Here is a 13,357-nt window from a genome sequence, read left to right on the forward strand (position 1 = left end):
TTTATCAGCCTTCTTGGTAGGCTACATACATGCATGTATGATTGATGAGATATCAGTCTAGATGCATCTTTAAGTCGGAGCCTTTAGGCGAGGTCCTGCCAAAGGGGAAAAAAGAATTTCGGTTATCTATTCTCACTACACCAAAAATTGGCTGAACCGAACTAGAAATGTCGTGGCTACATCCATTTAAACATTAAGCCCAACCGTTTCGTTAATATAAGAACTCAATTGTTGATAAAAAAAAAATAGGTTATGCTCCGGTAAGTTTTATTATGTTATAAAGGATATAAGTTTAATTAAAATGCTATTGTCTTCTCCTTCATTTCAATAAGACATTGATCCAGAAACTGGTGTCGAATGTGCTGCATCGAACGATGGAATTTATCGTTTTGCGGTTGTCAGCCTCTCTGAAGGTATCAGCTGAGTGGGGGGTGTAAGAGGAAGGAAGATGGAAAGCAACCGAGACGAAGCTGAAAAATGTATAAATATTGCTACGAAAGCCCTAGCAGCAGGAGATAAAGATAAGGCGGTAAAATTTTTGCATAAGGCTGAAAAGCTCTATCCAACCGACAAGGCGAAAGGTAAGATTTAAAAGTCATTTTATGGTAACGTTAACGTTAGCTAACCTCTTACATTCATTTGGGCTTTCACTCTCTAGCATAGCTAACGAGTTACTCGAAACATCAGCTAACTGGAAATACGCTAAGCTAACCTGTAATGAAATGTTATGGTAGCATTGCTAGGCTATTTGCAAGCAACTTGGCGTTAGCTACAACCCCTCCCAGGCTTACACCAGCAGTGGTTAGCAATACCCAACCATTGGTAACATTAGCTAACGACAGTGATTATGATATCTTAATAGAATAATCCCACGGTTAACTTCTTGACCTAATCTTATTTTAATATGGCCCAATGACCTAACAGTTTGTGAGTTATGACAACGTGTCAATTTTGTAGTTGTGTTAAATTGACAGCGGTTATAACGATCAACGTCACCTAGCTGGCTAACTCTTGGCGTTAGCTTTTTTGCTAGGTCTTGGGTAATATTACGTAGCAAGAAGATGACCACTGATCAGGTCCAATCATCATCAGAATGTTCTGTGGCATTTAATTCCCTTCATTTGTAGGGTCGATCATTAACTACTTCCACCATCCCCTCCTGGCACTAACATATAACATTATCGGGTTTTATCCATATATCGAGGTTGTCGGGAAGTAACGTTAATAACGTTAACTGTTAGCTATAAGAAAACATTGCTAGCTGGATGGTAATGATAAACAGAGGTGTATGCAGTCATTTTACGAGTGAAACAGAAGAACAAATTGCCTTAAACGAAAGATTGTCTGCATGTAGAAAAATCATAATAAAAAGATAAATCTTATTTTAAAATGTTACTCACTACACATGTGAGGTTTCTAAGCAACATTAACACTGGTTGACGTTGTGTTCGTCGTAGTTGACAGCCTATGAAAAATGTAACGTTAACTAGCTAACCTACGGAAGTTTGTAGGCTGGTAAATAAATGCAACCCCTTGTAACAGACTTCATGTCTCCCATGCGAGCTAGGTGTCAATACCATTAATGTCAGGTAAAGCGTGAAATATAGCCACCCGAGCTTGGAGAAAATTCTGTCCCGTCATATACTGATTTTCAACCATCTCATTGCACTTCTAACACAGTAGTTCATAATGTTGACATCTTGCTGGTGCGAATGCGAACCAGCATTCCGATGTGTTGTCAGTTTGTGCGGTCGATTCATACTCCGATGATGACTGTAACAATACTCTAGCAAAGAAGACTAAAATTGTTACATGTGTGGTCTGAATGGTTGGATTCTTTCTTTTGAATTTGTGTCCCTTTTATGGTGGCCTCATGAAGCTCCATCATATAATAACGTGCAGATCCACCATGCTTTTATGTCTGGCTAATCTGCAGGGGATTTGAAGGGAAATGGGGCAGTAGGTAAGCACTGAGCATGGATCACAGGTGGTGGTAATGGACTGTGCAAAGGAAGCAGTAGGAGACAAATAGGATTGGTGACAATTCTCCAATGAAGTGATTGACCCTAAAAGAGGCAGAGCACTGCCTTCCAACATGTATGTCTGTGTTATATGTTCTTGTAGAAAGTGTAAAGTAATGGAGAATTGGTCCAAACAAGAAAATCCGATTAAACAACTTGAGGGAAAAGAATATATAAGTATTAGTATATATACTGTTTTGATCCTGTGAGGGAAATTTGGTCTCTACATTTATCCCAATCCGTGAATTAGTGAAACACACACAGCACATAATGAACACACAGTAAGGTGAAGCACAAACTAACTGGAGTAGTGAGCTGCCTGCTACAGCGGCGTTCGGGAAGCAGTGAGGGCTTAGGTGCCTTGGGGTTAGGGGTTAGGTGCCTTGCTCAAGCCGTAGATGGGAGAGCAGTGCTCAACCACTTCCCCGCCCACATTTTTCCTACTGGTCGGGGATCAAACCGGCAACCTTTTGGTTACAAGCCCGAAGCCCTAATCAGTAGGCCACGGCTGCCCCAATGTGTAGGCTTCATGTAGATAGATAGATAGATAGATAGATACTTTATTGATCCCCAGGGGAAATTCAAGGTAGGCTGCCCTGTTAATTCTGCTGTATGCACATCCACTCCTCCAATGATTTTATGATCTTTTCCCTTTTTAAACGGGTCTCAGATCATGTTAGGAAAAATGTATTCATAATTCTCCGGAGCCCCTCTACCTGTGCCTCTCTGGCAGTCATTATCAAACATGGGTTTGGTTGATTACCCAATCACCCTGCAGATGGGAAAGGCAGTCTTATTGCTTGTTGCCTAGCCTACAATAAGTTAACTTGAGTATTATAGTACCTTCATATCTGAGTTGTACTTACCACTGTGGTTACCACAAATTCACCACTGACTACACTTCAGTATCCCAGTTATTAGGCTTATCCTTTCTGGAATATCATGGGATTTTGGAAAGTCTATTCCAGACATGAAACATGGGATTTTATCATTTTGCGGGTAAAGTCATGGAATATCAGGGAATTTTGTTGTAGCAGCTCAAAATATACTTGCCAAAATGCATTAATGCAAAAAATATTTCCACTCAGATTTGTTCTATATCTGGTTATTAGCTTTACTGCTTGCTTGAGTAGTTGAAGTTAGCAACTGTTTTTTTATTCAATGTCCATTTATTAATTTATCGCTCTAAAGAGTAAAAGATTCTTGAACGCTACGCGACTGTTATACAATCTTTGGTCGGTATATGGGAACCCCCTGTATCCCGTATCGGGATATGGTGTTTACGTGAAAACAGAGAAACCCAGTTATAAATATTAGCAGTTAAGGTTAATTAATATTAACAGTGAGGTTGTTATGACCACTGACTTGAGTAATAAAGCTGATTTAATTTCATGCAGCTCTGCAAAGATCTGATTGAACGTGATGCGTGCTGGTTAGAAATGTTGTCTGATTTTCTTTGGGTTTTCAGCACCCCTGAAAAATAAAGTAAAACATTGGAATTTCCATTGCTTTCATTCAGTCAGCAAAAAAGAAGGCAAATGTTGCCTGATCAGCCATTGTTTTCACAGACGCTACAAGAAGTATAACTATCTGACTTGATGGCTGCCTTTTTATACTCCTTGCCTTGCTGGAGCTGTGCCTCAAACTAGCTTAAACTTTTGACCGCATCTATATACTTCACTCTAGGAAAATTACACGTTTTTATAAGGCTAGATATAGAATAGTTTTCATTAAAAGCACAGGTTTGGTACCACCTTAACCTTAGCCCCCTGATTAAGCATGTAGTTTGAAAGAGGTGAGTGTTTTACATTCTGTGTGTCTGTGTGCAATCTGTATGGCAGTGTTACTAGACGCTCTGTCAAGGAATGGCAGCTCTGCAGGGAATGGCAATGCTCACCACAGGAAGCCCTCTGAGACTAACGACACTAACCAGCGGTCAGACAGAGCTGGCCAGGATGCAGCAGGCGGGGAGCCTGCCAAGCCATACACCAAGGATCAGCTGGAGGGGGTGCGAAGGTGAGGGACCACCAAATGTTTTCTTCAGACAATCTCTCCATTTTTCCACCTATCATTTCTTCTGTTGTCCCTTTGCACTGTCCTGGATCTGCCTCACTGTGCACAGCTCTGTGTATTTCTTCAATTTGGACCTCCATGGTCATGGCAGGTTCCACACGTTCACTCACCCTTTGAAGACCTCTTAATGCGTTCTCTGTTTGGTGTGGGCCTGTGTCCCAGTTCTCTGCTGTTGATGGTGAGAAACCGCAGCAGTGGGTAGCACCCTTTTTGCTAGTGAGATCATTTGAGTTTTGGCATGGCCTAGTTTGTGGGTTGTAGCGTAGTTCAGCTGACTTTGTCATGGTCTGTGAATTGGATGCTTCAGCTCAACAATGTTTTTGTACTGTGTTTTGGATTCTCTTCTCTATTGTCAGGCCAAGCTGTTACACCAAAGCATGTTTCACATTTGTTCTAGTATAAGAAGTTTACCCTGCAGGCAGACACCTACATAATGCATGTTAAGTATCTTTGAGACATCTCTGGATTTTAGTTGCATGATTTATGCCTCTAGGGTAGACCTGAAATTCTGGTTGGGCTGTATGCCCTCCTCCCATAAATGTTTTTATCATGTGAGACATATGATTTACTACAATGCAGTTATGGTAAGTACCCGCAGCTAAGAAATTCCACATTCATATAATTCACACTGAAGAGAAAAAGAAACAAAGCTACCGTATTTGCCTTAGGTAAGCAGACAGAAGGCGACACCAAGTTAGCCAGCTCTTGCAGATGGTAAAGGCTCTGGAAGGACATTGTGAGTACTCTGGGAGTCCAGTGCCTATCATGTCGTAGCATTGCATCAGTATTCCCATGTGGGAATAGTTCCGGAGCTGTGCCCACAGTGCTCAGGGTCCCCTGCCAATGCAGGTGAAGCCAAGAGCGCCGCTGCTCCTACAACACCAAGGCGCGTGGAGACCAAACATAATGATAGATACTTTATTAATCCAAAAGGACATTTTGGATCTGATCATGTCTCCCTATCACAGGGTCATTCAATCACAGCATTTCCATTGACTACTTCTGGCATTATTAAACATGGTTTGCCTCAGATGTAGAAAAAGGAAGATTTGAACAGGCCTGAGTTGTATACACAGATGGAAAGGATAGCTAAGATGGTGCCCAGCAGTCTTTTGGCCACTGTCACAGATCTTTTGATATAGAAAATAACAACCTTGATTTTTTTTGTATAATGTAAGATGAAAGCCAGGTGTCCAAACAGTGAATGGGACCCTGAGGAGGGGAGGGAACCGCCCAGCAACTCCACAGTGGGGCATCACAGTCCAACATTAGAAACAGAACAAATAAATACTCAGACAAGACGGCAAAGAAGAAGGCAAAGAAACACACCCACAGTTACACATTTATGGCCACGGTTTGCAGCATCTATTTTGTAAATATTAACTCTCCTTTTCTGGAACATGACTACAGAGAGCATCCCAGAATACATTTACAGGCCTAACCACTTTTTAAAGACTTATTCTGTGAATGTCCTTCTGTGTAACACCATCTGTGTAAAAACCTATGAGTAAAAATGTTATTTCACCACAGACTTCTTTGTAAAAGATTGGCGCTCAATAGGATTGATGAAGAGTAATTCTTTTTAATGCATTTTACTTTTTGTTTTTCTGCTTCTCAAGATTGCCACTGAGTAGTCAATGAAGTTTGCCCTCTTTTGCATTAGTTTTGCATCAGCTCGAAGCTGAACTGGCACTGTGGCTTTGTCGCAACCTGCTCTGGTCCGGCTTGTGTGTTGTGTTGGCTGATGTGACCGATTTTGCAGGGATGTGCTGCCTTTTAATCAGCCCTTCAAAGAGGACATTGCGGTCTCCGCAATGCTCGACTCACCCTGTCATTGCCATGGAAACCCCTAATACTTGGCTAAGTGCCCATGAGGCCATTGGGGGAAGGGGCGCGCGTGTGTGCGTTTGTGTGTTTGGGTGGGGGTAACACAGAAGGATGGAATAAGGCAGAGGGGAGATAACGAGATACAAACTCCTGAAAATCTCTGAGGTGTGATGGGATAACCCGTTTACATTGGTTTTTGTACCCTCTTCTGGCTAGTCTACGCTGACTGAGTCGGGCAGCTATTTGAGACTATCCTTGAGGACTTGGCCCGTGATCCTTTGGGACTGCATGTCATGTTGTGCAACAAACTGAGATGATTGCATCTGAACTGCACATCTCCCTGAGTGAGCTCTAATTTGCTCTCTGGTGAGTTTTCTGTACTTGGAGGATGGTGAAGAGCATAGGGAGGGTACCATGATTGTGTTGACACAATGTATTTGTCTTTAAAAACAGTCTGAGAAACTACACTGTTTTAACCTAAATGCCTGGCTTGTTTTTTCTTATCACATAACCCTTAGCACCCTTAGTGCTAGTATTCGTTTGCTCATGCCAGATTTATGCATATTACATGCGTTGCACCATTCTTTTAGTCTTTCCCTTGGTCACTAACACTTTGAACACTTTCACTAGTTCACTACCACTGTGCATTTTATGATTGCCGTTACTCCATGGCATTATAATATACAGTAAATGTCATGTTCTGTGCCGCTTGCCTATTACAGTGCGAGATTCAAGGAAATAGGTGTTTTAAATGTCTCTGTTCCCTTTAGGATAAAAACCTGCAAGGATTACTATGAAGTCCTGGGAGTTACTAAGGAGGCTGGTGATGAGGACCTGAAAAAATCGTACAGAAAACTTGCGCTGAAGTTTCACCCAGACAAAAACCATGCTCCTGGTGCCACTGAAGCCTTCAAAAGTAATAATGCCTCTTCCTGTCAGAGCAGCCCCATTTAAAACTATACTGTGGCAGTGTTCCGCTCCACTCTGAGTTGTGTTTCTGACACATGGCGCTTCCTGTGTTATTTCAACCAGAGATTGGCAATGCCTATGCTGTCCTGAGCAACCCAGACAAGAGGAAGCAGTACGATGCCACAGGAGGAGAAGAGCCCAGCAGCCCAGGGCACGGACACGGCAACTTCAACTTCCAGCATGGCGGCTTCGAGGCAGACATCACTCCAGAAGACCTCTTCAACATGTTCTTTGGTGGAGGTTTCACCTGTGAGTGACTGTCATTAACCTGGCTTTACTGAAGACCTATAACCTTTAAGTGCTCTAAGGATTTTCCTAACCTCATGTTTGTTTCTGACATACCATACCTGATTTCATTGTTTGGGACATTTAAAGTATTCGGGACATTTTGCCGTTTGAATGAAAACGTGGTAGGTGTAAGTCATTCAGAAAAAAGACTTTGGGTTGCCATGAAATATAATGGGCTATTTTCATTTTTAGCAGGGTTATGTAACTTGGTCTCAAGGGCCTTTTTCTATTGCTGTCATTGCCTCATGTACAGAATTGTGTGACTGGTTATTTGAGGAATTTAGGCCTCCGCTCTTCACCTGCAGTCTAAGAATACAAGTGTCCCAATTAATATGGGTCATGCTTCTGTTCTAGATTAATGCCTTATCATCCAAACACCAAACATCCTCTAATGACATATGATCATCATCTTTATACTGATGTGAACGCATACACTTGAATGTGTAAAGACCTACTGTGCCGTGTCTGTTCTTTGCAGTGTAGTGTATGGCTTAATAGGTCCTTTAATTTCTTGCATCTGTGTTTCTGTTTATCTATGGTAATTGAGTTTTTGTACAGTTGATGTTGAGATGGCTTCTGTGTTTTGTTCTCTCTATAGCAAGCCCACACACGTTCACCAACGGCAGGGCGCGCTACAGCCACCAGGAGCACACCCAGCGAGAGCGACCAGAGGAGAGGGGGGATGTGAGTGGACTCCCACGGGCCGCCACACTGCCCCACATACACTCCTCTTCTCTCATATGACACTTCATTTTAGTGCTTTAGGTGCAACTGTGCTGGTGGCAATACAGCCTTCTCCCAATTATTCTCTACAATAAGGGGGACATGGTCATACAATATTTGATATCAATGAAAGGATATGATCTTAAGATTTTCTTCATATTGTAACATACTCTATGTGCAACTCTAACCTTGAGACATTCATTTTGGTGAGCCTGTGTCCTGTCCTGTCTGAAGCCTGTGTCCTGTGCTGTCTCCAGGGCGGATTCTCCATGTTCATCCAACTGATGCCCATCATTGTGCTCCTCCTGGTGTCCATCCTGAGCCAGATGATGGTGTCCACTCCCCCATACAGCCTCTATTCCAAACCGTATGTAGCCCTAAACACACCAGATGTCCAGATACACTTACAAACATACTGGCTGATTTCCTGTTGTTCCTGATTGAAACTCTATTAAATTAAGGCATTTAAAAGGCTGTAACTAGGGCTGTGCAATTAATTGAATTTCAAGAAAATCAAGAAAAAACAATTATTTTGCCACATTCTGTTAAGAAATAGGGTTTTTGGAAATCAATACAATTTCAACTCATACAGCGCACTGATTCACGCTGCACTCGACACGCCCCTGCCCTCTGCACAGGCCATTCAGTCAAGCAGTTTTGGGTTGTGTTGTGTGTGTGTGTGTGTGGCATGCTGCAATTGACCGTTCGCAAAAGCCACGCCCCCTAGTTATTGTTACTACGCCCGTCAAACTCAGAACGGAGTTGTCTAGAAATTCAATGGTACAGTCAAAGATCCTTGATCACTAGCTTTAACCCTCTCTGGTACAGTAGCTGTTAAGACTGTAAAAGTTACAGCACAAGAGGCTCTTTTAGAGAGCCACGGACCTAAATTCATTTACAATCATTTACAATCCGTTGAAAGACTGCAGTATGACATGGAGACACATGTATAAAAACTCATATCTAGCTTTGTTGGGTGACAAACTTAAACAGGAGGCGAGTGTGATTCACTGATATTAATATTAGCTGTGCTAGATAGACTTGCATGCATGTTACAAGGACACTGGGCCATGTCATGTAAAGAACATGGTGCTGCCAAAAAAACGGAAACATAGCCTACATTGCAGAGCCACTTCAACTTTATTATTATATGGTGAAAAAATGTTACACTACGGTGCACAGCCCACAGATCTATAAAGATCAGTGGCACAGCCCCATGCTTCTCTGACGTGACGAAGCTAGCACGTTATTAGCAGCGGTTAGCACTAGCTAACTATGCTAACGTTAGTTATCTAGTCCTCCAAGTGACAATCATATACAATGCTGCCTGGCAATGCTGAAAACAATTAACATCCTCCTGGAGCACTGTTTCGTTATGGTTTGCTAAGGAGTAACCCTTTGCTTTAAAATAGTGGAGATCTGGGACCAGAGAATTTAATCTAATTTAACATAATTACAGAAAATGTAATCAAGATTGAAAGGCATTTTTCTGTGTATCGGTCTTGTGTCACATATGTAATTTGACTGTCCTTTTCAACTCACTCAACATCACTATGAAATCCCATAAAACCAGACAAATATCAAGGCTCCCAATACATTTCTATGGAGCCGTAAGGTGAAGTTGACTGGCCATGTCTGCCTGCACGGAGCTACTGGACTGCCATTGGCTCATCTGCGTTCGATGGGCAGGGTTTTGCGAACGGTCAATTGTAACTAGAGCATTCTCTGCTAAGTTTGTTATTATCACTGTCAATCGAGGAGGCCAAACTATAAGTATATATACTCTTTTGATCCCGTGAGGAAATCACGGCGCAGTGAGCTGCCTGCTACAGCGGCACTCTGGGAGCAGTGAGGGGTTAGGTGCCTTGTTCAAGGGCACTTCAACCGTGGTCCTACTGGTCGGGGATCGAACCGGCAACCCTTCGGTTACAAGCCCGAAGCCGTAACCCAGTAGTCTAGAAATCTAGACGCACCCTAGCGGTGGCAAATTAATTTGCTCAGCCTGTACGTCTAGTATCAAACCATAGGGATTTCTATTGGCTGACGCCGTGGACGTCATCCAATCACAGCGCTCTATTTTGTTAGAGAGTCTTAAGGCGGGCTTAACAGGATAACGACAGTCCTGCAACGGTGAACAACAAGGAAGGTGGCTATGGCGAATAAAGAGCGGTTGTTTGAATCGGCGTTGGCGTCAACTTTGGAGGAGTTGGACTTGTGCTTTTCTTTGAAAGTTGAGCAACACAATGCACTTAAGTAATTCCTTTCGAAGAAGGATGTATTTGCCGTTTTGCTGACCGGATACGGATATGGTCGTAGCGCTGGCCTATTGCATGCCTAGGCAGTTTGAAAGACAATTCTCTGCCTGCCCCTTGGATTAAGCGAGGTGAATGGTTCGATTCCAGACTATACATTTCAATGATATAGGATGGCCCGTCAGGCTAATAACCCAGGGGTCTCAAACTCAAATGAGCTGAGGGCCACTTCTGCCAATGTTATCTGATTGGAGGGCCACGTCAGTGTTAAAGAATAATACAAAAAAGAACGGCTATCTCCATTCACAGACTCACCGTGACTATCACTGTCAATAGACGATCGATCATAATCTCCAAGAGGATATTCTCCTTCAGAATCAGAATAGGTGAATAACAGCCTACCTAAGACGTTTTTCAACATTTGGTGTAGGCCTATTTCTGCTTCAATTTCTGCAAAACTATGGCCTGCATGCTTCCGCGTCATTACAAATGCACGTCTCTGTGTTTCTCGCGTGTCATACAAGTATTTCCTGAAAACTTGCAGCGATTTTGGGTTTGAATCGAGCTCTTTATGTCTGGCAAATAGTGGAGGAGAGTACAAATGAGATTTGTCATCGTACTTGGATCTACCGTCTATTTTAATCAGTATCGTTGTTTGTCGCAATTAAAAATACCCTCAAGGGCCGGATTACATTATTATTTGGACATACGTCGCGGGCCGGACGCAGGCCAGATTTGGCCCGCGGGCCGTGAGTTTGAGACCCCTGCCCTAACCACTAGGCCATGGCTGCCTCCACTACTCAGAGAACTTTGCAAGATGGCTAATCTAACGTTAGAACACGCCTGTTTTTTATTTTATTAGCACGTTACAGCTTGTCTATTAGCTTCTACTAGTGCAAGAGGATAACATTAAGCAAACGCGAATGCTACCGTTAGATCATTAACACCAGGGCTGTAGTGGAGGCTAAACGCAAGTAAATGCAGGTACAAGAACCATGCCTAAGGGTCAGGGTCCTGGTATAAAGTGTATTGCTGACATGCTTTCTGAGGCTCAGTGTGTGTCTGTGTGTTTGTTTCATTGCAGGTCAACAGGTCAAACGATTAGGAGGCAGACTGAGAACCTGCAAGTAGATTACTTTGTTAATAGAGACTTCAAATCAGAATATAAGGGAGCAGCATTACAGAAAATTGAGAAGAGCGTAGAGGATGACTATGTGTCAAACGTACGAAACAATTGTTGGAAGGAGAGACAAACAAGTAAGTTACTACTCTACCTATCTTCTACTCACACAGCTCTTGTTTATGCAGGTCTCATGTGTTATGTTGTGTTTCAAAGAGGTTTAATATTTCAAACAAAGAAGAGTAGGGACAGGTAATCACAGCAGACAGGAAAACATCTGGAGCACATGTTCAATTCAGCAATTTTAATATGGTGCAAACAGACTGACGTTTCGTCAGTAATACATTGACGTTTCCCAGACCTGCTGTGTCAAAACATCAGTCTGTTAGCACCATATAAAAATTGCTGAATTGACCATGTGCTCCAGAAGTTTTCTTTTCTGCTGTGGTTTAATATTTGTTTATGTTGGTGGTAATATGCATTACAGAAATGTGTAAATTAAGTTATATGCTATGTGTTTTTATAAGCTTAAGCTATGTGTCTTTTATCCACAACAGCCTTTGACCCACCACAAAAATTCTAGTGTAGTTGAACTGGATGCACTTCATATAATTAAGCAGGAGTGGTGAGGGGGCACAAAATCTACACCTAGAATCTTGTCTTGCTTTTTTCTCTAGTATCAGTATGGCGATTAACTGTGTCTTTATGGCTGTTCTGAATATTATATTAAGTGAATAGCTAACTTTGTATCAATTGTGAAATGCACAAATCTGAAATGAAGTTGAAATGACATCAAGCTTTGTAGAATTCACCTTTCACCATGAGAGGGCGCTCTGATATCACAACTAAGAAGAGAAAGCCAGGATCCTCCAAGAGCTAACACTTATCAACTGACAATCTTATCTTCTTGTTTTCTTTCTTTTTCAGAAACAGACTTGCTGTATGCTGCCAAGGTTTATAGAGATGAACGTCTTCGACGGAAAGCGGAACAGATGACCATGGATAACTGTCAAGAACTTGACAGATTAAACAGCTTATTCCGTGGGGGATGAGACCCAAGCCTCTGGACATTTTAGAGTATATATATGAGAGAATCTATGTATGTAAAATGTAAATGTGTTTTTAAGAAACCATGAAAATAGGAAAAATCTACTAAAACCAGACAAATGCTAATCATACTGTGAGGTCTTTTAAGTCGTTTCCTTCAACACTCCAACTCACTCCATGGAAACTGCCTCGATGCATCACAGGGAAACCAACAGAGATTTAGTCTATCTTCCGGTACAGAACCTTACAAACCTGTGTCCTGTTTTAGCTCCAGGGATAAGATACTAGTCTGAGGATTTTTTTTGTTAATTAATGGACAGACTTAAGTATACTGCAAGACTCTGGTGCCAATCTGAAAGAGGCTCACACACACGCACTCACACACATGCACTCAAGTTCACTTAATTCTCAATCATGATGGACTTTAAGATGGTCAGAAGATGCTTTCCTCCATTTGACTCCCATAGAAGATTACTAGTACCCTGAAGAATCCATCATAGTGGTATGCTTCCTTGCTGTTCGATACATTATTCAATGAAACATTGTGAACTTTGATACAAATGGTGAAAAAGTTGCCACTGTTTTGGAAGGGGATTTGTTCCCAGGCCCTGTCAGAATCCTGCTGAATGGACTACTGGACCATCTGATTCATGAAGTTTATTGTACCTTTTTTTCTGAATGTCTCAACTTATGGAATAATTTAAGTTTCTAGAAAAACATAGTATTTCTTCATTGCTTGACTAATCATTTTAATAAAATGTAAATTATTACCAACACGGTTTGGATTACTAACCATGTACTATTCTGATGCCGGGGTGAAACACTGGGGTTTCATTCATCATGATTATTGGGGAGGTTGCAAATTTGCATTATACCCCCCCCCCCCCCCCCCCATATTTTACGCCCATATGTATGGAACACTCCAGATTAAAACAGAGGGCATTAAGCATTACTAGTGATTACTAAATAAAGTAAAAAGACTGCAAAATGGCATCAAAAAACAGAGACAGTAACGTTGCGGAGTTTCTGCGGCACAA

The 13,357-nt window shown here is 42.0% G+C and overlaps 1 protein-coding gene and 1 long non-coding RNA gene across 2 annotated transcripts; both read left to right on the forward strand.

Annotated features, from left to right (window-relative positions):
* The first annotated feature begins 397 nt into the window (after nt 1-397).
* On the forward strand, nt 398-13,094 carry dnajb14 (DnaJ heat shock protein family (Hsp40) member B14). The gene is made up of 8 exons (XM_042100070.1): nt 398-581; nt 3,863-4,037; nt 6,692-6,837; nt 6,954-7,139; nt 7,777-7,862; nt 8,159-8,268; nt 11,238-11,410; nt 12,201-13,094. Exons 1-8 carry the CDS (start codon nt 449-451, stop codon nt 12,323-12,325), a joined length of 1,134 nt encoding a protein of 377 aa, XP_041956004.1. The 5' UTR covers nt 398-448; the 3' UTR covers nt 12,326-13,094.
* Nucleotides 2,517-3,083, forward strand: LOC121714890. Its single transcript, XR_006033477.1, has 2 exons — nt 2,517-2,552; nt 2,608-3,083. It is a non-coding gene; the product is annotated as an uncharacterized LOC121714890 (long non-coding RNA).
* Nucleotides 13,095-13,357: the final 263 nt, after the last annotated feature.

The sequence above is a fragment of the Alosa sapidissima genome, chromosome 1, assembly GCF_018492685.1.
Source record: "Alosa sapidissima isolate fAloSap1 chromosome 1, fAloSap1.pri, whole genome shotgun sequence".
In the NCBI taxonomy this organism is placed as follows: Eukaryota; Metazoa; Chordata; class Actinopteri; order Clupeiformes; family Clupeidae; genus Alosa; species Alosa sapidissima.